General features: G+C 39.8%; 1 protein-coding gene across 1 annotated transcript; it reads right to left on the reverse strand.

Moving 5' to 3' along the window:
• Nucleotides 1-3,816: 3,816 nt before the first annotated feature.
• LOC134368193 (melanoma antigen preferentially expressed in tumors-like) lies at nt 3,817-6,489 on the reverse strand. Its single transcript, XM_063084737.1, has 4 exons — nt 6,200-6,489; nt 5,714-5,738; nt 5,139-5,626; nt 3,817-4,330 (listed from the first exon to the last, which is right to left on the reverse strand). Exons 1-4 carry the CDS (start codon nt 6,487-6,489, stop codon nt 3,817-3,819), a joined length of 1,317 nt encoding a protein of 438 aa, XP_062940807.1.
• Nucleotides 6,490-25,783: the final 19,294 nt, after the last annotated feature.

Here is a 25,783-nt window from a genome sequence, read left to right on the forward strand (position 1 = left end):
AACACTAAAAGAGATTGAAGCTGTTATCAGAAGGCTCCCAACAAAGAAAAGCCCAGGACCAGATGGGTTCACTGCAGAATTCTACCAAATATTCAAAGAGCAATTGACACCAGTTCTCTACAAACTATTCCAAAAGGTTGAAACAGAGGCAATTCTCCCAAACTCATTCTATGAAGCAAACATCACCCTGATACCAAAACCAGACAAAGATATAATAAGAAAAGAAAACTGCAGGCCAATATCCTTGATGAATATAGATGCAAAAATCCTCCATAAAATACTAGCTAACAGAGTACAGCAGCACATACGCAAAATTATACAACGTGATCAAGTGGGATTCGTCCCAGGGATGCAAGGTTGGTTCAACATATGCAAAGCAATAAATGTGATACACCACATCAACCAAATCAAACACGAGGACCATATGATCATCTCTATTGATGCTGAAAAAGCATTTGACAAAATTCAACACTCGTTCGTGATAAAGACTCTCTACAATTTAGGTAGAGACGGAAAGTATCTCAACATAATTAAAGCCATTTATGATAAACCCACTGCCAATATCATTCTGAATGGGGAAAAGCTTTCCCTTAAGAACAGGAACTAGACAAGGATGCCCACTCTCACCTCTCCTATTGAACATAGTGTTGGAAGTACTAGCCAGATCAATCAGAGAAGAGAAGGAAATAAAGGGCATCCAGATTGGAAAAGATGAAGTCAAACTGTCCCTGTTTGCAGATGACATGAAACAGCCTAAAGCGTCTACAAAAAAACTCTTGGAGTTGATAAATGATTTCAGCAAAGTTGCAGGATACAAAATCAACACAGAAAAATCGGTAGCATTTCTATTCTCCAGTAGTGAACATGCAGAAAGCGAAATCAAGAAAGCTTGCCCATTTACGATAGCCACCCCCAAAATAAAATACTTAGGAATAGAGTTAACCAAGGATGTGAAAAAGCTCTATACTGAGAATTACAAACCACTGTTGAGAGAAATTAAAGAGGACACAAGAAGATGGAAAGATATCCCATGCACTTGGATTGGAAGAATCAACATTGTGAAAATGTCCATACTACCCAAAGTGCTATACAAATTCAATGCAATCCCCACGAAAATTCCAATTACATTTTTCTCAGAAAAGGAAAAAGCTATCTAGACATTTATACGGAATAACAAAAGACCATTCATAGTCAAAGCAATTCTGAGCAAAAAGAAAGAAAGAAGGAAGGAAGGAAGGAAGGAAGGAAGGAAGGAAGGAAGGAAGGAAGGAAGGAAGGAGGGAGGGAAAGAAAGAAAGAAAGAAAGAAAGAAAGAAAGAAAGAAAGAAAGAAAGAAAGAAAGAAAGAAAGAAAGAAAGAAAGAAAGAAATAAATATATAAATAAAGCTGGAGTCATAACACTACCTGACTTCAAGCAATAATACAAAGCTATAATAACCAAAACAGCATGGGACTGGCATAAAAACAGACAGAGTGATCAATGGAATAGAATAGAGAATCCGGAAATCAACCCACCCACCTACAGCCATCTGATCTTTGACAAAGACACCAAGCCTATACATTCGGGAAGAGACTGCCTCTTCAGCAAATGGTGCTGGGATAACTGGATATCCATATGCAGGAGAATGAAACTAGACCCATATCTCTCATCATATACCAATATCAACTCAAAATGGATTAAAGAATTAAATATACACCCTGAAACAATAAGACTACTTAAAGAAAACTTAGGAGAAGCACTCCAGGAAGTGGGACTGGGCACTGACGTCGTGAATACAACCCCCAAAGCATGGGCTACTAAAGGAAAAATAAACAAGTGGGATTATATCAAACTAAAAAGGCTCTGCACAGCAAAAGAAACAATTAACAGAGTTAAAGACAACCAACATAGTGGGAGAAAACATTTGCAAAATATACATTGGACAAAGGATCAATATCCAGAATACACAATGAACTCAAACAACTTTGCAACGGAAAAACAAGTAACCCAATTAAAAAATGGGCGAAGGAGCTGAATAGGCATTTTTCAAAGGAAGACCCACAAATGGCCAACAGATACATGAAAAAATGCCCAACATCACTTGTCATCAGGGAAATGCAAACTAAAACCACATCTGTTATTCCACCAAGAAAAAAACACATACAAATTCTGTTTTGGTTATTTTAACATGTTTTACTTTCTAAGTTGGAAATGCAGTATGTTGTCATTACACAATGAAAGCAATAAAAACATTATTAACTATTTTTATTAATTATTATTTTTTACATTCTTTTCTCTAAGTCTTTGTAATACAGTATGTTATTCCAACATGTAACCAACAAGAACAAAATTATTTAATTTTAATTATTTTTTTAACTGAGTCTGAAAAGCAGTATGTTATCATTTTAACATGGAAACAGTATAAACACATTAACTACCTTGCAACTTGTTTCTTACTAAGTCTTTAAATTGTGGTCTGATTTCATTTCAACAGGGAACGCTGTACATTAATTTTTAATTAGTAACTTTTCATTCATTTTTGTTACTGACTCATTTACATTCAGTCTGTTGGCATTTCAGCATGTAAACGATTAGAAAAAGTTATTAATTAATATTACATCTTTTTCTTACTAAGTCGTTGAAATGCAATGTTTTACCATTTTAATGTGTAATCATACAAACAGATATTTAATTAGTTATTTTAACATTCTATTCTCTTACTAAGTCTTTGAAGTGCAGTGCTTTCACTTCAAAGGGTAAACGATATGCACAAATTATTGCTGTAAGAGCAGAGGGAGCAAATGCATATGGAACGATGGGTACCATGAAGGGAACATACATGGTACATTGAGAGAGAGCTACAACATGGTAAAGTAAGGGAAGCAAAGGAAGTAAGGGAAGTACAATAAGTAAAGGGAAGTAAGAGAAAACCTCTCCGAGGAGGTAACATTAAAGCCATGACCTGAGTGTTGAGGAGCTATCCAACAGCATAAAGAGGCCAGCGTGGATTGAACAGAGTGTGTGGAAAAAAAAAAAAAAAAACCTGGGGTACAGGGGGTTTAAATAACTTTCCCAAACGCCCTAAGAAAGAGTAGGGGAACAGACAAATCATAGGAACAGCTGTATTCTGAGTGGCTGGAAGTAGGGGCTTTGTCTTATTTGCCTTTTTATTCTCAGCACCTGGAACAGTACTGAACTAATAAGAGATCCTTGGTGAATGGGTGTGATATAAGGAACGACTGAGCCACAGGGTTCTAAGACCTAAGAAAGGAGGTAGCAACGGACTGATAAAGACACCAGTAGGTAGTGGACATAGGTTTGGTTTTTTTTTTTGGTTTGGTTTTTTTCCTTTTAGATGCAAATAGTTTCTCATAAGCAGCCTAAGGCCGTCATAAATATGAGAAGTTTAAAGGACCTTGGAGGGTAAAATTATTGGCTTCAATAACCACCAGCTATTCCAAAATATCATCAAGAAAAGGTTTCAACTCTTTTGACTTGTGTCAAGTACCCGTAAGTGAACCAATTAGTCTGGGCAGGGAAATGGTATACCATGACTAGGTCAGCCAATGTCACATACCCAACACTGTGGTCAGGAGCAAGGAGGAGGATTTGGAGGACAATGGGTAAGAGACCCATAGGACCTCTCAAAGCCCTCTGTTTTCTTTAGAGTTCTTTATTTTTATAGAGGTCAGTTACACATGGAATCTTCCTAACGCGAGGTTCCTGGAACTATAAAATTTTACATATGTGTCTCTAAAGCTTGGGCTACAGGTGAGAACACTACGTGCTTTAATGGCCACACGTCAGTGTTAAATCAAGTCCTTGTACCATGAAAATCACTCAGGAGAACTGGTCCAGCGCATGTCATTCCGCTTTACCACCTGCAGCATCGCCTTCAATTGGGCCTGCACTTCAGAAAGCTTCTGTCGGTTCAAACTGCGAGGATTATGCAATTGTTCATAGCAATGGACAGGGACAGGATAAATTACACGCTTCAGCTCCGTCAGGTTTGTTAAGTGCTGCAGAAGACTGGTGAGCACACGCATTGTAATGGGGTTGGAGGCGAAGCTAAAGACACGGTGGTGGGAACAGCGGCTCAGGGCCGGAATGACAGCAGTGAGAGTAGAATCAGTCATCAGGCAATCATCTATCTCTAGATACTGCAGGGTGCCTGAGACACTCACCAGCAGAGTCTGGAAGGACTCAGAAAGTTCCCAGGATATCTCGTTGTTACTTAGACTCAGCAATCTTAGATGGGTGGCTGCAGGGCTCTGGGACAGGACAGTGATGCCTCTGTTAGAAAGTCCACAGAAAGAGAGATACAATGCATCCAACTGAGGTGGCAGGTATCTGTAGACAGAAAAAAGAAAGTTATTTCTGCACAATGAGGATTGGACCAGGACAAGGAGTCCTGAGTTAGAGGTATCTACGGCTCTAGAATAAACTAATTTGCACATATGTTGCAACAGCAGTTAACAATGTGGGCTTTGGAATCAGACTCTAAGAAAATTACTTTTCCACTCTCAGATACAGTTTCTTAAATCTTTAAAACATGCACAATAGCAACTATTATGTAGAGTTGTGGGAAAGATTAAGTGGAAAAAAATTTAATGCACTTAGTACTTACAATGAAATCAATGGTGGATTTAGTTTACTTATTTGGTGGGGAGGGAACTGGGAAAGCAGTCAACTAAGGATTCCTTTTGACCAAAACCCAAATGACAAGCACTCTACTCAGGGCCTAACGCTTGGGTAAAATACAGGAGCAAAATGATCTGGCAGTATTAACTGTTCTAGCCAGACCATGATGAGGTGCATCAGTGCCACAGCATAAAACATTTCTCCATCTGAACGTCTCCCCTTCCTCCCTAAAAGGCTGTAAACTCCAAGGGGAGAAGGACTGGGTCTTTTTCACCAATGTATCTACAGACTTATCATGGTGTCTGCACATGGTCGACTGACTGACTGAAAGAATGAATGATCACATCATAATTTTCTAGCTTCTCTAGCCTGGCCAGTTTCATACACCCAGCAGTGCCCATATTGAGGTGGAAGGAGGAATGGGTTACAAGGAGATTAGGAATATCCAAGAATGGTTGCTCTCCTGTCTTAACAATGGGGTGGTTCAGGGAACCCAGGTCTTTCCCCAGCTCCTCACCTGAGCAGTTCCTGAAGCGGATGCGTGCGGCAGGAATACAAACGGATCTGCTGAAGGGTGTTCATCTGCCCAAGATGGGTGAGAAAAGTCCCAAAGCGTCTCCTCACACAAGATGTAAAACGGATGTGAGACATACTAAGGCTGTGGAGGTGGGTCATCTGAGCCAAAAGGGTGGTGACTTGACTCAGATAAATGTCATCCACTTTCAGGTGACCAATGCATCCCATATCCAGAAGCTGCAGGATGTGTTCGTGGGCAAGCCTTCCATCAAATTGCAAAACTCTGCAGCAGAGGTGCAAGGACCCAAAGCTCTGCTCTACTTTATTTCGAAGTAAAGAAAGAAATCGCCCTGTTCTCCAGGTACTATCTAGGGAAATGTTCACTAATAATTCCACAGGTTCCCTGGATGACTGAGGCTCAGACTCTGAATTTACAGTTCCGGGGCACCTAACTCTTTGTGGGGCTTCTTCTGTTTTCACAATAGAGTGCTGAGAGTGAACACATGAATGAAAACAGAAAGGGAATGTGGTCCTGATCTCAGAGCATGTGGTCCTGCAGCCTGGATTCTGACTTACATCTAGAATCCTCAGTTTTGGCGCCCTGTAAGGAGAGGAGAAGACAGAATATCTGAGAGGTAGCTGATTTTAATACAACCCAGCAGGATCAATGATGGGAAGCTGAAACAAAATCCCTTTATCCCTGGTCTTCAGTCCATACACCATTTACCAACAAAGCCTTTTCCATAAAAATTTAGCGCCTTTCTTTCTTTTCCCCATCTTTTCTTCTCTTCTGATGATCCCAGTCTCAATGCCCATGTCCTTTTTCCATGTAATCATACCCAGGAGGCAAATCTATTAATAGTATCCTCAATCCCTTCTGTTCCATAATCAACTCTGTAAGACATTAGAGTCCTTAAGGTGACCCCAAATGTTCCACCAACAGCCTCACAGAGATCCTCAGCATTCACCATTAACTACCTTTGAAAGACTGTTAGGCCGTCTCCTACGCCCGTCTCGTACCCTCCTGCTGACTCACTATGTCTCTATTATACATAGTCTTACCAAGAAGAAGAGTTCTGGGCAGGAAGGATCTGTAGACCGTCAATCATAGCTTCGAAATTGTCATATTGTGACTCCCGTACTCTCAATGTCCCGACGTGGAGACAGGGATAGGGCCAAATCCTCACCATTTCCCTCAGTACCTTCTTATGACCACCCAAGAAGGCGGCAGTGAAAAACGGAGCGAACATGACTCTTGGGAGCTCTTCAAGGCCATGGATAGCTACACGTTCATTACTCAGCAGACTTCGTACAGCAAGGTCTAGTAGTGTGGCTGGGGCGTTTTTGTCCATCTTTATGAACCTGCTTCAGAGTGAAGAATATTTACAAATCCTGAGAAGACATCCACAGTCCCTTATCTGCCACCAAGGTTAGCAGTGGACAAAATATTTATTGAATAAATACTTGGGTATTTCAGACAGTTCATGAAAAGATCCGTATTATCTTTTAATTCTGTTTTTCCATGAACTTTTTGAAGTACCCTTGTAGATGGTGAATCAGGCAGCCACCTCAGGAGACCTCCACTGTAGACATAGAATAGGAATAGACTCGAGTGTGTGTGTAAGAGTTTACGTTTGTGTGTGCCTTCATACATATACATATTGGCATAAGATAAAATGTCAGTAGAAATCAGGGGTAAGTGAGCAGAAGACAACATTGACCATCTATCTACCTGCCTCTCAATACTTCCTTCCAAAATGATGCAAATCACCAAGAAAAAACAAATGTAAATCTGTCCAAAAGCACATACTCATCATCACTTAGAAACAGATGACAAAACTTCAAAATAATTGTGAGTAAAACGAGAAAAAGCACGATATTCCAGCACATGATCTGTCACACGCTCATCAGTGGGCTTAGTGGCAAGCAAAGACAGACCAAGAAGAGCTGCAAGAGATACTGAGGAAGAAAGATGGCAAGCTTAAAGTTGATCTAAAAGTACGGCCAGAATGACTAGGCCCATGATAAGTCTGAAAATACCAAAAAGATATCCTGGAAGATAAGAGCAGGGTCTATAGAGAAGAGACTTCAAAATATGTGACATATGTGACATTTAAAGAGGTAGGGAAGACTTACAAGACTTAAAAATAGCTTCACAGTGTTATAACACCAAAGTCAAGGGTTTGGATCCCCATATCAGCCCACCACAAAAAAAAAAAAAAAAAAAAAAAAAAAAAAAAAAAAAAGGAAGAAGAAGAGAAACGGCAAAGAGGAAGGGTGAAGCATCCTTTGGCATTTAGTAATGATGGGGAAAAGAAACAAAAGGGGGAAAAAACAAAAATGGAAAAGAAAAATGCTCTTGCAGGACATGAGAGAACCACAGAATCAGAGCACTCAAAACTTCTCCCTCTGCCACCAAAACAAGCAAAGAAAAAGGCTTAAAGGCCTGGACTTTGCTATCCCGACAAAAATTGGCATCGTTAAAGTAGGATTTTTGTAAAACAAACCAATATCATACAAATACACCAAAGGAAGAAAGAAATTCCATACAAAAACATTCTTAAAAAAAGATGAGGAAACAAAACTTCTCACAAAGCAAACAACCATAAAGCGGAAAGAAACTAAGTGAACAGTTCAAACAGAATTAATCATATTCAAACAAGCATTTGAGGATATGAGACCTACCTCGGATCAGAATATTTATAAAAATATAAAAATAGAAATGGACTAAAAAGCTTCTGCACAGCCAAAGAAACAATTAACAGAGTGAAAAGACAACCGACAGAATGGGAGAAAATATTCACAAACTATGAATCCCACAAGGGATTAATATCTAGAATATACAAGGAACTCAAACAACAGTAAAAACAAACAAACAAACAAACAAATCCAAGCAGACTAATAGGGCACCACTTAGTGGCAAGTTGACTATGTTGGATGCTTTTCATCCTGGAAAGGTCAGTGGTTCATGCTTACAGGGATACATGCCTATTCTGGGTATGGGTTTGCCTTTTTGCCTGAACAGCCTCATTAAGAACCATTATCTGGGGGCTTTTGGGGTGCCTGATCCACAAGCATAGAATCTCACACAGCACAGCATTGGAACATGGTAGCCGTTTCACCATAGAGAAGGTGCAGAAATGGGTCCATGAAGAGGGGATCCACTGATCACATCACATACTGCACCATCTGGAAGCAACTGACCTCACAGAACAAAGCTAAAGCACCAATCAAAGACAACACTGTGATGTGGTACATCTACACAATGGAATACTACTCAGCTATAAAAACGAATGAAATACTGCCATTTGCAACAACATGGATGGACCTCGAGAGAATTATATTAAGTGAAACAAGTCAGGCACAGAAAGAGAAATACCACATGTTCTCACTTATTGGAGGGAGCTAAAAATTAATATATAAATTCACACACACATACACACACAAACCGGGGGGGGGGAAGAAGATATAACAACCACAATTATTTGAAGTTGATACAACAAACAAACAGAAAGGACATGGTTGGGGGGGAGGGGGGGAGGGAGAAGGGAGGGAGGTTTTGGTGATGGGGAGCATTAATCAGCTACAATGTATATCGACAAAATAAAATTAAAAAAAAAAAAAAAAAGACAACACTGTGAAAATCGGGTGCCATTGTTACACTTCCCCCTGCATAACGGAGACAAAAAAAAAAAGAATTATGCAATTACTCAAAGCCCTATGTATGCATCAAGAGGCCCGGAAGGACTGCACTTCAGTAATTTCCCCATTAGGAAGAGAAAACTGAATGTGACAGCGGCAATTCAAAGTTAGCCTCTCGCTTCTATTGTAAACACAAGGAAGTTTCACAAGAAAATTCAGTTGATTTAATCATTACAAAGAACACAAGGATATGGGCAGAATTATGGCTAAGTATCGTTTTAACAAATGGAAACTAGTTATATCAGTGAAATAAACAAAGTGGCATTCCATAATGCAATTTGCAAAAGGTTAAGTCAATCCACCGACAAAAGCTTGTTTTTAGCAAACACTGTCTTTTCTTACAGCAATTTACTTAGCATTTTTACACAAAAATCAAGCAACTTTCTTAACATATCAATCACTAGGTTAACCAAGGACATCTGTTGTTGAGCCAGCAATTTTGCTGTGTTGCAATTCTTTATCTACAACAGAGACTTTAGCCTAGGGAAAGTTTCCTGTATTTTGCAAGCTTGACATTTCTATATGTAAATTTTAAAAATTAGGCTATACCTGAAACTACAGGGCTTTGGAAGCTAGGCCCTGTGAAATACATTTGCTTTATTAATGTTACTACACTCCACATGCCATCGTCCATGATACAGTATGTGTATTAAACCAAAGACCTCTCTATTGGGCTTTGGACCTAAGTGGAAAAATGAGATCTGGAATCAAGGGTGGAAGAAGGAAAGTGCCTACTTTCCATCACAATGGCCCACAAGGTTTACAGCAGGGGTTTGAACAACCAGCATTGAACTACAAGCATTGGCATTCATAACAACTTATGAACAACGAGCACTGGCGTTTAGAAACCAGCAGGCAAGAAGAGGAATGCACATTGTGCCAGAAATTACTGACTATGATCAGTAGGAGAAGGTAGAACTGCATTCATACAATGGATCAGGGAGAAATACACGTGGAACCAGGTAATCTACCTGGGTGCCTCCTGGTACTCTCTTGCTCCATTTACCTGTGAATGGATAATGTCATTGCCAAGGGTTCGAACCCCTCAGGAATAAAGGTTGGGTTCACATGACAAGGTAAGCCTTCAAGACCTGTTGAGATAATAAGTGAGGATGAGGGAAATTTAAAATGGGTAGTGGAAAAGAAAGAGAATAATTACCAGTTCTGGCCCAAAGACCAAATGCGGCAACAGGGGCTGCAGTTCGTCCCCTGTCCTTCCCCTGTTAAGTTTCCCTTCGTGAACAGCGGCCCACAGGAATGAGGGAGGAGCTGTTCTCTGGACCTGCATGGAGAAGTAGATCCATGCAGTACAAAGACGGACTGTGGTGACTATGAAAATGTGCCACTTGAATATCCTGCTATGGGGAGCACAGTTGACTGACAGCCCCAGCTGCTGCCCCTCTGAATCTACCATTGCATTTGCACCAAAGCCATGGTTCCCTCAGACTGCTTCCAGATAATCACTGACTGGGGGGTACTAGTGCAGTTAGTGGGTACCAGTGCAGGTCTGTTCTTTTGGGATGGGGGACTCTTCTAACAGGCAACTTTGGCTCATAGTATCTCCATCAACCTGTCAGAAACCTTAGAACTGTGGGACAGTTTGAAAGTCTTCCCATCTAATCCTTCTTTCTTCCCCCTCTGCTTTCAAAAACATCCTTCTTGTGGGTAGTCTGAGGGCTCTTCCTGTCTTCTGCTGCTCCTTCCACTTTATCCTTCCCAAGCTTTTCCCATGGTTAATCTTTTCTACAGAAGTCTTTTCTTGGTATCTGCTTCTCATAGAACCTGAACTAACATAGGTACTAATAACAGTATTGCTTGTAATCAGGTGATTACACATTGAGAAATGTGGAATCAAAAAAAAAAAAAAAAAATCACCGAATATCAGAGCTATATCGAAAATGAAGCAGTAATCGGTGTTTATTTTGTTCAAAAGATTACTGAAAAGGTTTTAAGTTTTTTTGATTAGTTTCAAAATGTAATCTCCTGTTTTGTAAGGAAAGTTCCAATCAGGATGCGTAAACTCAGGAAAATAGCATACAATTTCACTAGCTGTAAGGCAATCTTTTGGGGGAAATATTTCTGGAGATGATAATTGGATATCAAATGTGGTGTAGTTAATATTTCTGGCATATTTAGTTTACAAAGGTTAGAGCTAGAGGAGTATGAAAACTACATTTCAATATGTAAATTATTTTTAGGAGCTATAGCCAACAAATCTTAAAATTAATGGCTCTAGGTAATAGGTTCCCAATCTTGTTGCAACATATTTATGTGAACATTATTAATAAATATAGTTTTTTTAAAAAAAATTGGGGGAGTAACTTTTACTTTCTTAAAAAAATTATTAATTGTTATTATTATTATTTTAATTCTAAGATGTGTTTGCAGAGCAGTTGGGGGGAAAGGGGGAGAGGGGAAGGGGGAGGGGGATAGGATAGCAAGAGAAGGAAGGAGGAGGTTGTGATCAAGACCTGTGGCACCCCCATCATTCTGGCAGGGGAGCCCAGGGGACATCCAGCAGCGGTGGTGGCTCAGTGGTCACTTGACTGGGTGCGGACGTCGGGAGCACGTGACTGAGGCCCTGGGCTGCCACCACCCCATCTCAGGAGCCCAGGGCACTTCGGCAGGGGCTATGTGGTTGTTGCTGGTCTGGGCATGTCTGAGGCCCTTGGCAATCCCCCATCCTGGCTCGAGAGCCTGAGTCGCTTCCGGTGGTGGCCCGGTGGTCATAGCTGGATGCGGTCATTGGGGTGTATGGCTGAGGTCCTTGGCCCTCTCCCCATCCCAGCTTGGGAGCCAGGGGGCTTCCGGCCATTCTAGGTTTTATAGGTGTTCTTTGGTGGTGTTAGTCCTTTACTGGTTCATATCAGAAATTTGTCTCTGATCTGTGGGTTTTTTGTTTTTTCTTTCAGTCCTGCTTTGGATGATTCGCTGTTCCCATCACTTCAGCTCTGCACTTAAACTAATTTGTTGTCCTTTGTTTACTTCTAAAACGGGGGAACTTCCTAAGGGAACCAGCACTGGAGCCCTGTGGTTGACCTAAATTGCTGCTTTGCTGCTGATTCCCTGGGGAAGGCTATTTGTATGGCTCAGGTTTTAATTGTTGACCTTGCAAGTACTTCTGGGTCTTGTGAGGTCTGGTACACCCGGGTTGTGTGGAAACTCCAATCTGGGCCTGAGTCCCTTCAGCAAACTGCATCCCCTGCAGTCTACACTCCAGGCCAGTCTCCACTGAGTGGTCCTGTGCTGATTGGAGGGCAAGTCAGCTGTCCGTGCTGTGCCCCAGTGTTCCCCTGATGGGACTGTCTCCCTGACCACCCGCACTCCAAACACTTCCCATGGAACGGCCCATGTGCTGGTCCCTTGCGATGACTCACTGGCCTCTGAGTGGCTCCTTTTTTCAGCTGTCTATGGCTCTTCTCTCCTATGTGCATCCATGGGAACCCTGCTAGTGGTCTGGCTGGCCTGGAGGCCATCAAGACCCTCTTCTCCCATGCGGCCTCCAAGCAACTTCATCTGAAGGGCACATCTGCGGCTTTTGCCAGCTCCCACTCCATGTGTTCACCAGGGCCAGCCTTGAAGAAGTCAATAAATACAGTTTAAATGAAATAAAATTAAATATATAGTAACAACTCACTTTTATGTTTTAGTTTTTTGTCTCAATGGAACTCCCAGACAGAAAGTCAGTCAGTTAGTTTCAGTAGTGTTGCCCTAGCTCCCATCATTCACTTAGTAAAATCAATAAATAGAGACCCCATCTGGACCGATCTTTCCTGTCCATTCTTGGCTCTTCTCTGATGCAGCTGAAACATGTTGTGTAGAAATCCTTGAATCTCATTCATTGATTCATTCATTCACCAAATTTTGGTTGAGCACCTACTATGTGAAATGGATCATGCATCTACGATATGGGAGACCCTGTAGTAGGCAGTAGGGACACAGCGAAAGGCTTTGTTCTCAAACAGCTTATGCCTGACCATAACCTGTAGTTAGGGGTGAGGGGTTTTCTCACGCCTGTGTCGGGGCAGCATTTCCCATTGTGCATGCAGGCAGGGGCAGGGCCTACACAATAAGCCCTTGTTCGTATTTGTGCCATCCGTTGACAATTCCTAGCCTTCAGAGATTCAGCCTTCTGAATCTTAAGATCTGGTGCCTGAATCCCTAAGGCTGTAGAGTATTCGTGACCAAGGCCTCTCAACCCCCAAATTGACCCTAGTCTGAGGAGAGTGCTTTGACTGTCTCTGCTCTTATTTTTCTGCCCTGTTGCTACCATAACTGACTGTACATCTCTAGGCCCACATGCCTCCCAAATCTCCTGAAAGACGGCTGGGATATTTACTTCTTTGCTAACTGCTCTATCCCCAGTGTCTACAAGTGACTGAAGTGATAGAATACCACTTCTGAAATTTGGTTATAGAAGAGCTTGCAGTTTCCACATCAGTTGCTCTCTCTCATTCTCTTGGATCATTCATTCTGGGAAAAGCCAGCTTCCCTGTCATGAGAAGCCCTAGGGAAAGGCCCATGTAGTGAGGAGATGAGGTCTCTGGCTAACAGCCAGCAAGGGCTTGATTAAGGTATTTTACTAACAGCTATGTGAGTGAACTTGAAAACAGATCCTCCAGCCCATCAAGCCTTCAAATGACTGCAGCCCTGGCAGACAACTTAATAGCAAGCTCATGAGAGAATCTCAGCCAGAGCCACCCAGCACAGCTGCTCCCGGATTCTTAACCCTTATAAACTTCATGAGATAATGAATGTATGGCATTGAAGACTGATAAATTTTAGAGTAATCTGTCAGGCAGCAGTAGATTGCTAGCATATCAGTTCCACAAGGGCATGGATCTGTGTTTTGTTGTTTGTTTTCTAATTGATGTATCTCAATTACCTAGAATAGTGTCTGGCACATAGAAGGCATGCAATAAATATGTATTAAATGAATAAAGGAATATAAGTCAAAGCTGCTTTACTACATCTGACACAACTAATTCAAACTTCCAACTCGCTGGCACAATCTTTTATCTTTCCAACTGGCTTGATCTCGTGCCTACTCGTAATTATATCTTAATACCATTGGGACTTCTAGCCCATTGGCCTTTGGCCCCTCCACTATCTCAACATTCTTTGAAAATATTTCTTCTTATCTTCACACCTTGTTTCCATAATTTCATATTTTCCCTTAGAAATACTCAAGCTCTCATCATCTCACCTGGCCCCTAATTTCATACTTTTATTTGAAATATCCCGAACTTCTTTTCCATTTGTGAATATAATTTAACGTCTCTTGTCTCCAATTTTTGTTTTGTTCAGTTTTGATGAAGAGATCTCAAAGGTTAAGTTGGGCAATGTATTTTTAATGAACTTTACATTTTAGAGAAGTTTTGGTTTCACAGCAAAGTTGAGCAGAAAGTATAGAGAGTTCTCATAAATCTCCTGTTTCTTCTTTCCCATCCCCAATACACACAGCCTCTCCCACTATCAATGTCCCATACAAGAGTGTACATTTGTTACACTTGATGACCCTGTGTTGACACATTATTATCACCAAAGTCCATAAGCTGCATTAGAGTTCACTCCATGTTGTGCATTCTAGGGGTTTTGACAAATATATAATGACATGTATCTACCATTACAGTATTATACAGAACAGTTTCACTGTCCTAAAACTCCTCTGTGCTCTGCTTATTCAACTCTCTCTCCCCTCAAAGCCTGGCAACCACTGATTTTTGTTTGTTTGTTTGTTTTTCTATTTTTACTGTCTCCATAGTTTTGCTTTTCAGAATGTCATATACTTCGAATCACGCAGTTTTTAGCCATTTAATATTGACTTCTTTCACTTAGTAATATGCCCTTATGGCCTCTTCATGTCTTTTAATGGCTTGATAGCTCGCTTCTTTTTAATGCCAAATAATATTCCACTGCATAGATGTACCATAGTTGATTCATCCACTCACTTACTAAAGGACATCTTGGTTGCTTCCCAGTTTCAGCAATTATGAATAAAGCTGTTATAAACTTTCACGTACAGGCTTTTTGGATCAATCTAAGTTTTTCAATTTTGAGTCAATACCGAGGAGCACAATTGCTGGATCGTAAGGTAAGAGTATGTTTAGTTTTGAAGGAAACTGACAAGCTGTCTTTCAAAGTGGCTGTGCCATTTTGTATCCCCACTAGCAACAAATGAGAGGTCCTCCCATTGCTCCACATCCTTGACAGCACTTGGTGGTGTCATTGTTTTGGATTTTCACCCTTCTAGTAGATGTGTAGTGCTATCTTACTGTTTAAAATTGTAGTGCCCTAATGGCATATGATGATGAGGATATTTTAATATGCTTATTTGCCATATGTACATCGTCTTTGAAGGGGTTTCTTTCTTTTTTTATTGAGTATACAATTCAATCCATCACCTCTATTTAATTCGAGAACTTTTCGTCACCACACTGGAAGAAACCCCATGCCCATTATCAGTCATCTTCATTCCCTTCTTCTCTAGCATCTGTCAAACACTAACATACTTTCGGTCTCTGGGGATTTGCCTATCTGGACATTTTCATATAAATAGCATCATAGTATGTGGTATTTTGTAAGTGGCTTCTTTCATTTAGCATATTTGAAGGTTCATGCAGGTTGTAGCATGAACCAGTACTTCATTCTTTTTTATGGATGAATAATATTCCATTGTATGGATATACCACATTTTGTTTATTGATCAGTTTGATGGACATTTGGATTATTTCCAACTTTTTTCTATTACAAATAATGTTGCTATGAACATTTGTGTGCAAGTTTTTGTGTGGCTATATGTTTTCACGTCTCTTAGGTATATACCTAGGAGTGGAACTGCTGGGTCATATGGAAACTGTAAGTTTTAACTTTTGAGTGACTACTAATCACTCTAGTCTAGTGACTGTTTGACTCTTTTCCAAAGTGTTGGCAACATCTTACATTCCCTGCAACAGCGTATGAGAGATCCAGTTTCTCCACATCTTCACCCACATTTGTTATTGTTCATCTCTTCGACTATAGCCATTTCAGTGGGTGTGTATAATGACATCTCATTGTAGTTTTGATTTGCATTTCTCTGATGGCTAACGATGTTGAGCATCGTTCATGTGCTTACTGGCCATTTGTACAAGTATATATTCCTTGGATAAATGCCTATGCAGATCGTTCGCTCATTTAAAAATTGGGTTATTTGTCTTTTTATTGTTGAATTGCAAGAGTTATTTATATACTCTAGATACTAGACCCTTATCAAATATATGATTTTCAAATATTTTCTCCCACTCTCTAGTTGTCTTTTTGCTCTCTTGGTAGTGTCCTTTAAGCACAAAGATTTTTTAAAATTTATTTACTTTTATTATTTTTTAAAATTTTATCAGTATACAATGTGGTTGATTATTGTGGCCCATTACTGAAACCTCCCTTCCCCCTCCCTCGCCCCCTCCCTCGCCTCCTCCCTCTCCCCCATCCCTCCTAACAACCTCATATCTGTTCGTTTGTCGTAACAACTTCAAGGAATTGTGATTGTTGTGTCTTCTTCCCTCCCGCCCCGACCCCTGTATATTTGTGTATTTATTTGTTTATTTTTAGCTCCCACAAATAAGTGAGAACATGTGAAGTTTCTCTTTCTGTGCCTGACTCATTTCACTTAATATAATTTTCTATAGGTCCATCCATGTTGTTGCAAATGGTAGTATTTCATGCAATTGTGTGAGGAACCTCCAGACCATTTTCCATAGAGGATGCACCATTTTGCAGTATGGCCAACAGTGTATGAGAGTTTCATTTTCTCCGCAACCTCATTGAATGAGTTTGGGAGAATTGCCTCTGTTTTAACCTTTTGGAATAGTTTGAACTGATACCTTTACCCCTAGGATCCCTGCCTATAGCTCCTGCCCTCAGCCCTGGCACATAACTGCTGCTTATCTTTGTAAATATGGATTCCATTAACCCTATTTGGCTGCTCATAAAGCTTTAATGAGATTATTCTCTTAATGATCACAGAATTCCACTCCAAGCACCGTCCCTTGTGATCCCAACCTCCTGTAACCCTTGTGCTGGAGAAAGCTAGTGTGTGAATGCAAACACTTCACCTCCTCAGTGGCCATATCCAAGTGTAGAAACCTCAAACCTGGAGCAGGCAAGGTTAGAAACTGTCCCCTACTCCCACCAAAATAAGCCCGCATCTATGGAACATACTGACATAATGCTAAGAGGGCACACTTTCTGGGAGTTGCAGAGGGTGAGTGTCTGTGGCAGGGCTTTAAAATCTGCATTTGTAACAGGATCCCAGTTGTGACAGGTAATTTTTTGTGTCAACTTGGCTAGACCACAGTACCCAGATATGTGGTCAAACATTATTCCAAATATTTCTGTGAAGGCATTTTTAGATGTAATTATTATCTAAATCAGTAGACTTTGAGTAAAATAGATTATCCTCCATAATGTGGGTGAGTCTCATGCAATCAGTTGAAAGCCTTAACAGAAAAAAGACTGACCTCTCCTGAGGAAGGGGGAATTCTACCAGCAGACTGCCTTCAGACTCAAACTGCAGCTTTTCGTTGATTTTCCAGCCTGCTGGCTTTCCCTAAAGATTTTGGACTTTCAAGATTTCACATTCATATGAACCAATTCCTTAAAAAAAAAAAATGCACACTTGCAAATGCACACAAACATCCTAATGGTTCTGTTTCTATGGAGAACCCTGACTAAAACACCAGGTAATGTTCAAATTGTTATTTCATGGATTACACTTTAAATAGCAAGAAACTAGAGAATATCTGTCATATTGGCACATGGCCTCATCTATAATAATGCTCCTTTCAGCATTGTTTGTGGAAGCAAAACTGTAGAAAAACCCAAAATGTCCATCTACAGTAGTCCAGAAAATACATTGCGGTCCATTCTTACAATGGAGCATTATATAGCAGTGAATATAAATGCTCTAGACCTATAGGAATCAGGCCATATACAGTATACATCTGAAAAAGGTAATGTTAAATCAAAGTGTCAAATGGAGGATAAGGGCACCTACAGTAAGAAATATATATATATATATATATATTTTAAGGATGCTTTCATTCACATTAATAAGTATAAAGCAATTTATGAAGAGTATGGTGAGGGTTAATTCTAGATGTCAACTTGGTTAGATGAAGGAATGCTGAGAAACCTGGTAAAGCAATTTTTTCAGGTGTGTCCATGAGAGTGTTTCCAGCGGAGATTAGTATGAGAGTCTGAGCGGCCTGGGTGTGAAAAACCCACCCTCAATGTGGATGGGAGCCATCCAATCCACTGGGGATCCAGAGAGAACAAAAGACAGAGGGAAGAGGTGAAGCTCTCTCTTGATCCTCTGGAGCTGGGATACACTCTTCTCTCCTGTCCATGGACATCAGAGCTCGAGACGCTTCAGCTTTTGGGTTCCAGGATTTACACCAAGAACACCATCATCTTCCCTGGTTTTGAGGCCTTAGGACTTGGACTGAGCCACGCTACCAGCATCCAGTTTGCAGATGGCCTAACGTGGGACTTTTCTTCATAGTCGCGTGAGCTATGAGACTCTTCAGCTTTTGGGTTCCAGGACTGAGCCACACTACCGGCATCCAGTTTATAGATGGCCTGTTGTGGGACTTTTCTTCATAGTCACGTGAGCTAATTCCCCTAATAAGTCCCTCTCATATAATTATAACATATCCTACTGATTCTATCTCTAGAGAACCCTTACTAATACAAATATGAACACCTCATTCCGGTTATAAGTTACATCTGAAGGGTGAAGGAACGACAAGGTACAATTAAGTGGATGGGCTCAAGGCATTTATCAAGTTTGTTGCTTAACCTGGGTAGCTGGGTATACAAGTGTTCATTTTACAGCACTCTGTAACATTTTGTATATTTGATATGTTTAATAAGTAACAAACAAAGCTTTTAAGGGCTGAAGGTTTTTTTATCGTAAATGTAATATGTACTCATTTTACCAAGTGACTAAAAGACAGTTAATTACAGAGATGAAAATATCAATAACCACCAATCCCACCATCATGGGGAAAAAAAAATTGTTAACATTTTGTTGTGTTTCATTCCATTATTTTTGTTTGCTTGTATATGTCCAAATAGATTGTGTATACATTTCATAGAGCTGTGATATATGTAGTTTTTATGCTATTATTGTATTGTCGACTTTTAATTAATATTAAATCACTTATGTTATGGGGAAACTATTGAACTTTGATTTTTATTGAACCTTTTACAGCTTCATTTGTCCCATTTCTCGAACCATGCATCTGAAGGCACTGATTGCAAGTGCCACATCTATTTCACATTAAATGCTGTTATACGTCTAGGTCTGTTCACGAGTTTTCTATAGCCTTCCTTTAGTCTGTATGTCAACCAATCTGTTCTCAACAATAACATTGCAGCACCACAGAACAATCACGCTACCTGGCAATGCAAACCCCACCTACATGACTCTCCTTTTGGATAGTTAGGAGGAGTAATGATGATCACAATGAATGATGCAAACATGTATTCGGTGCTAGAAGATGCCGGACATTGCTCTGAGTGCTTTCAATATAGCAATTCATTTAATCTTCACTACAACCTTAAAGGGCAGGAACCATCCCAATTTCCATTCAGCACAAGAGAAAAGGTGAGACTCAGAGAAAGGAAATTGCTTACTCAAGATCATGCATCCCACACTAAAGGAGCCCAAGATCAAATCCACATGTATCTCATCCCAAAGCCCATGCCCCTAAACACTATTTCTGTATTGAGTGTTCCTCTGTGTTAGGGATGAGGTCAACACAGAGGGGACTCACCCAATGTCTTGTGGTCCAGCATGGGCGCAGGTACTACTCTTTGTTCAAGTTTATGCTCTTTTTTTTTTTAAAGCTTAGTTGGAAACTGCTCCTCCAGTATCAAACTAGAAGGAAAATAAGGAGATAGGAAATCACCTGAAATAATAGCAAATTATCCTTTTCTTTTTCTCAAAACTCCTTGCTTAATTCATCCCGCAACACGAAAATAACACGAAATCTCATGCATTAGGTAAATATCTGTAGGTTTCTCTTTTGTGGCTACATTTCCAGATGTTCTCTATGAGAGATATACTCTTCGGTTTATTTAAAAGTCATCTCTTTCTTGGGAGTGAGGAGGCAGACTGGGCAGTTTGTCCAAGTCATACAATGAGCCAGACATTTCTATAGGTTTTCTCCTTTTCTCCCACCCGAGCTCTCTGAGGAAGGTATTGATGACTTGTAGCTGACTCATACACAAACAGTTCTAAAAAATATTAATTGCCTTGAAGGGGACCTCATGACTTGGGTGAGACATCCTGTTCTCAGAAACGCTTTTTGTAAATTTCCAGAATTACTGACAACAAAGACCTCAACCCAGAATTACAGGCATCATAGAAAGTTATCAATTTATCTAAAAATTGCCTAGAATTTATCTTGTAACTATGTTATAGATTTAAGACTGTATGTTGTAACTTAGAACCAATCAATCACAGCCAAGTGACAGTGAGACCTACTTTGTACTTTTATGATATGTAACAGCCCCTCTTATGAAATGTAATAGCCAATGAAAATGAGAAAACTATGTTGAAGGAAAGCTCCCCTCTCTCATTCTTTGTTCTCCTTTCTCAATGAAGTCTTCAAACTGGTGGAAAAGCCCCACGGCACTTCCCAACTCTGTTGGCTTGTGTTTCCAGGGTCAATCCTCAAATTTGGCTCATAAATGACATAATAAATTTTCAAATTTGCCTCTGCAGCCTCAATTCGGTTAACAGTATCATTTTTCCCATTTTACAGATTATCAAGGACAGGACCATTGGGTACTACACTTTTCCAGGGTCACACATCAAGTCAGGAGTGAAAACTGGCTTCTCCTTTATTCTCTCCTCACAATATGCCCATCAGCCTCCCTTTCAGATGATGGGTTTCCAAAGCTTAATGACTGATTGTTTTAAGCTCTCCTAGAATTGTGTCCACATGGGTATTCCTTCAACATAATATTAATTATAGAGATGAAATCTTGTGCCTGGAAGCCTGGGTGTAGGAACCACATGGTTGAGCTGGTCTCTGAGGTGTTAAGCAAGGTTTATTTGAAAGCTTTCTCTGGAAGGTGACTTGCAAAAAGGTTATTGACATTTCACAGGACTTTATTTTTTTATTTTTTTATTTTTTTTGGTCTTTTTCGTGACCGGCACTCAGCCAGTGAGTGCACTGGCCATTCCTATATAGGATCCGAACCCGGGGCGGGAGCGTCGCTGCACTCCCAGCGCTGCACTCTCACGAGTGCGCCAGGGGCTCGGCCCCACAAGGACTTTAATCAATAGGTACTTTATACTTTATCTAACTTAATCCTCAGAGCTATTCAAGGTATTGTTCATTGCTGGCATTATTCAGATCAGCGTGCAGGCATTATGAGAAGTTAAATAACTTTACCCAAAGAAAGAACCTTGTAAATTAATGCTCAGAAACTCAAAACTTGTAATTAGACAGAGTGCCAATATTTTTCTTGCCTGTTATCGGAGCAGACAGTCAATAAACCTAAGTGTATTGCTTAGATTTTCTCTTTAACAATGAGCTTTACTGCTTTTATATCTATATAAATAGATAAATGTATAGAGAGATACTAAAACACCATTTGTACAGCAAAATTTAAAAGTACAAAGTAGGTCTCACTGTCACTTGGCTGTGAGTGGCAGAGGCGCATCCTGCTCCTCAGGGTGTCAGTGGCAGGTCTCCGGCTCAGAGTTCAGGAGTTGGTGGCTTGGACTGCCTTGAGCAGAGCTGCAGGGACAGGAGGCAAGTGGGATGCAGGAATGGACTGGTGATGATGGGCTCAGGTGGCTATGGACTCGGCATAGTGACTCTCGAGAAAGGAGACCATCTTCCTTCATGGTGGACTGACCCAGGGCACCGAACTGGCTGCACTGCCCATCAAGATCCTCAGGGCCAGGGAGGTTGCTGATGCCAACTCGGAGCGAGGCATGAGCGAGGCATGAGCGAGGCATGAGCGAGGCATGAGCGAGGCATGAGCGAGGCAGCCCTGCGCCTGCCCCCGCCATCAGATTGGCCCACACTCCTGGCACCCCGGAGTGGGCCCCCATGTGCCTGAAGGAAGTGAGGGAGTGAAAGAAGAACTCGAGGAAGTGAGGGAGTATTCCATATGGCTACTGGGGAAAGAGCATCCCAGAGAGGAAGGCAAGAGCCCAGTCCCTGAGAGGGAAGCACCCTCAGCATGTCTGAAACTCCCAGCCCAGTAAACCAAAGGGGAGAGGAGAGATGAGGAGCAGCAGATGCAGATCAAGTGCGCCCTTGTAGGTAAGGCAAGGTCTTTGAACCTAATTCTGAGTGAATTAAGAATGCAGAGCAAGGCTTTATTCTTGTTGTTTAAAAAAGCTATTTGTATTTGTTTTAGTTTTATGTTGCTGGCAGAAAGCAAAAGCATATGAGAAATTTTAAGTGATTTTTAACTGTGGTAATAAATATAGATTTAAGTGAATAAAAACCAATATCTCAAATAATAAAAAAAAAGTGCAAAGTATATAAAAAGCTGGGAGGAAATATATGCAACCTGTATTGCAGCTATGAGGTTAATATCCTGATCTCTTAATAAACAGAGAAATTAAGATTAAACAGAGAACGCAGATTTAAAATAATATATTAACCCAATGAAACATTTGAAATCATGCCCAAGAGGGAAGTTTATTGCAATAAATGCTTAAATCAAAAGAATAGAAACTTTTCAAATAAAAAACCTAAATGCTACACATCAAAGAACAGAGAAACAAGGACAATCTAATCCGAAAATTACAGACAAAAAGAAATAATCAAGATCAGAGCAGAACTAAGTGAAATAGAGACCAAAAAAATGATACAAAAGATCAATGAAACAAAAAGTTAGTTTTTTGAGAAGATAAACAAAATAAACAAACCATTAGCAAGGCTAACTAAAAAAAGAAGAGAGAGGATCCAAATAACAAAAATCAGAAATGAAAAAGGAGACATTACAACTGATACCACAGAAATACAAAGAATCATTAGAGACTATTACAAACAACTATACACCAACAAATTTGAATAAATTTCTCAACACATACAAATTACCAAGACTGAACCAAGAAGACACAGAAAAAACCTGAAAGACATTCCATGCTCTTGGATTGGAAGAATTAACATTGTCTAATGTCCATGTTACTCAAAGCAATCTACATGTTCAATGTAATCCTCATCAAAATACCAATGACATTCTTCACAGAAATAGAAAAAACAATCCTAACATTCATATGGAACAACAAAAGACCCTAAATAGCCAAACCAATCCTGAGCAAAAAAATAAAGCTGGAGGCATAACACTCCCTGACTTCAAAGTATACTACAAAGCTATAGTAAACAAAACAGCATGGCAACTGGCATAAAAACAGACACTCAGACCAGTGGAACAGAATAGAGAACCCAGAAATCAACCCACATACTTACACCCAACTGATCTTTGACAAAGGCAACAAGAACGTACATTGGGGAAAAGAATGCTTCTTCAATAAATGGTGCTGGGAAAACTGGCCATCCATATGCAAAAGAATGAAACTGAACCTGTACCTCTCACCATATACCAAAATCAACTCAAAGTGTATTAAAGACTTAAATATAAGACCTGAAACTATAAAACTCCTCAAAAAAACATAGGGGGAAACACTTCAGGAAGTAGGATTGGGCAAAGACTTTATGAATATGACCCCAAAAGCACAGGCAACAAAAGAAAAAAATAAACAAATGGGAACATATCAAACTAAAAAGCTTTTGCACAGCAAAAGAAACAATTAACAGAGTGAAAAGACAACCTACAGAATGGGAGAAAATATTTGCAAAATATGCATCCAACAAGGGATTAACATCCAGAATATACAAGGAACTCAAACAACTCAACAGTAAGAAAACAAATAACCCAATTAAAAAGTAGGAAAAGGAGCTGAAGAACAGACACATGGGAAAATGCTCAACATCACTCAGTATCAGGGAAATGCAAATCAAAACCACACTGAGGTATCATCTCACCTCAGTTAGACTGGCTACTATCAAAAAGACAGAGAATAACAAATGCTGGCAAGGATGTGGAGAAAGGGGAACCCTCCTACACTGCTGGGGACACTGTAAACTAGTGCAGCCTTTGTGGAAAATAGTATGGAAGTTCCTCAGAAAACTACAGATAGAACTACCATACGATCCAGCAATGCCACTGCTGGGTATATACCCAGAGGAATGGGAATCATTATGTCGAAGGAATACCTGCACTCCCACGTTTATCGCAGCTTTGTTTACAATGGCCAAGAGTTGGAATTAACCTAAATGTCCATTAACAGATGACTGGATAAAGAAAATGTGGTATATGTACACAATGGAATACTACTCAGCCATAAAAAAGAATGAAATCCTGCCACTCACAGCAACATGGACGAGCTTAGAGAAAGTTATGTTAAGTGAAATAAGCCAGGTACAGAAATAGAAATACCGCATGTCCTCACTCACAAGTGTGAGCTAAAAGAATGAAAGAAAGAAAAGAAAGAAAGAAAGAAAGAAAGAAAGAAAGAAAGAAAGAAAGAAAGAAAGAAAGAAAGAAAGAAAGAAAGAAAGAAAGAATCACAATAATGCAAATAATGCATTAAACTTTCAAAAAAAGGAGAGAACAGAACTGTGATTATTAGAGGTGGGAAAGGGGGTGAGGGTTGGCGAGAAATTAGTTAAGGGTCACAAAGATTGATTACATTTTGTCAACATGAATATACTAATTATCCTCATTTGATCACCACATATTGTACACATGTATTGATATTTGATTCCGTACCCCACAAGTATATATAATCAGTAAAAAAAAAGAAAAGAAAAGAAAAGAAAGAAATCATGCCCAACAATATAACTGATGAAATGTCAAAAAAGCTTTCATACTACATGAAACAGGTAAATAGCAACACAGTATGAAGAGGACGATCACAAGTTTGTAAAAGAATATGCTTTTACACTTGGATAAATGTCTGTGCATTTTATTAAGATAGAGACAAAAATGAATAGAATATACATCAAATTATTAATGAATATCTTCTGGTTGGGGTGCGAGTGTGAGCAGGACTATTAATATCGTGATGTATTAATTTGGCAAAATGAATAAACCCCAGAAATGTATTTTCAAATACTGGTTATAAAACAGTTCTTTCAATAAAATGATTACCCCTATCTTGAAATGATCGTTTCCTTCTTCTTTCTTACTTTAAAATGTATAATTCATATTAACAGCTATTATATTTAGCTGGCTACAACCCTGTGCTGAGAAAGCTGGTGAATGAAATTGCCTAGAGTCAGAGCAAAGAGGCCACAATGTGCACAGATGTAATGCTCCTAGGGCAGTGGTCAGGATCGCAGAAGTAAGCAGTGGGTGCCAGTATATGTCACCTCCCTCATGCAGAAGGGACAATTTACAACTCAGCAGTGACAAGTTTAGCGTGGACGCCAGACAACCACTTTCCAGGAGAGCATCCATAAAGTGTCTGCTCATATTAGGACACCAGAGTGAAAGTTCTACATTGACAAAACATATTTGCAACATAATTTACAGACATAATATGCCTAACACTTAGGAAAATCTAACTAGCTAAAAGAGTCATGTTCACATTCAGGTAATTCAAAGAAGAAAAGTGAATGACAAATCAGTATATGTAAAATTGCTCAGCCACACCAAAAATTAAAGAAATGTAACCAAAAGCATTGAGATGTATAAATATAAAAGCAACATACAGAACACAATGTACAACTTGATCTGATTTTTGAGGAATGTATATTTTCATAAGAACATACATATATTATTTTTAAATATAAACAAGCCACATAAACATCTGGAAAATATTTACAAATCAATTGAGTGGTTATCTTGAGGCAGGACATAGTA

Source organism: Cynocephalus volans, chromosome X, assembly GCF_027409185.1.
Source record: "Cynocephalus volans isolate mCynVol1 chromosome X, mCynVol1.pri, whole genome shotgun sequence".
In the NCBI taxonomy this organism is placed as follows: domain Eukaryota; kingdom Metazoa; phylum Chordata; class Mammalia; order Dermoptera; family Cynocephalidae; genus Cynocephalus; species Cynocephalus volans.

Excerpts from the sequence above, each read along its gene's own strand:
- LOC134368193 (XM_063084737.1), bottom strand. The coding sequence starts at position 6,489 with ATGGACAAAAACGCCCCAGCCACACTACTAGACCTTGCTGTACGAAGT. Across the intron at positions 5,627-5,713 it reads CAAAACTGAGGATTCTAGAT|CACTCTATTGTGAAAACAGA; the intron begins GTAAGTCAGAAT and ends GTTCACTCTCAG. Across the intron at positions 4,331-5,138 it reads CCGCTTCAGGAACTGCTCAG|ATACCTGCCACCTCAGTTGG; the intron begins GTGAGGAGCTGG and ends TTCTGTCTACAG.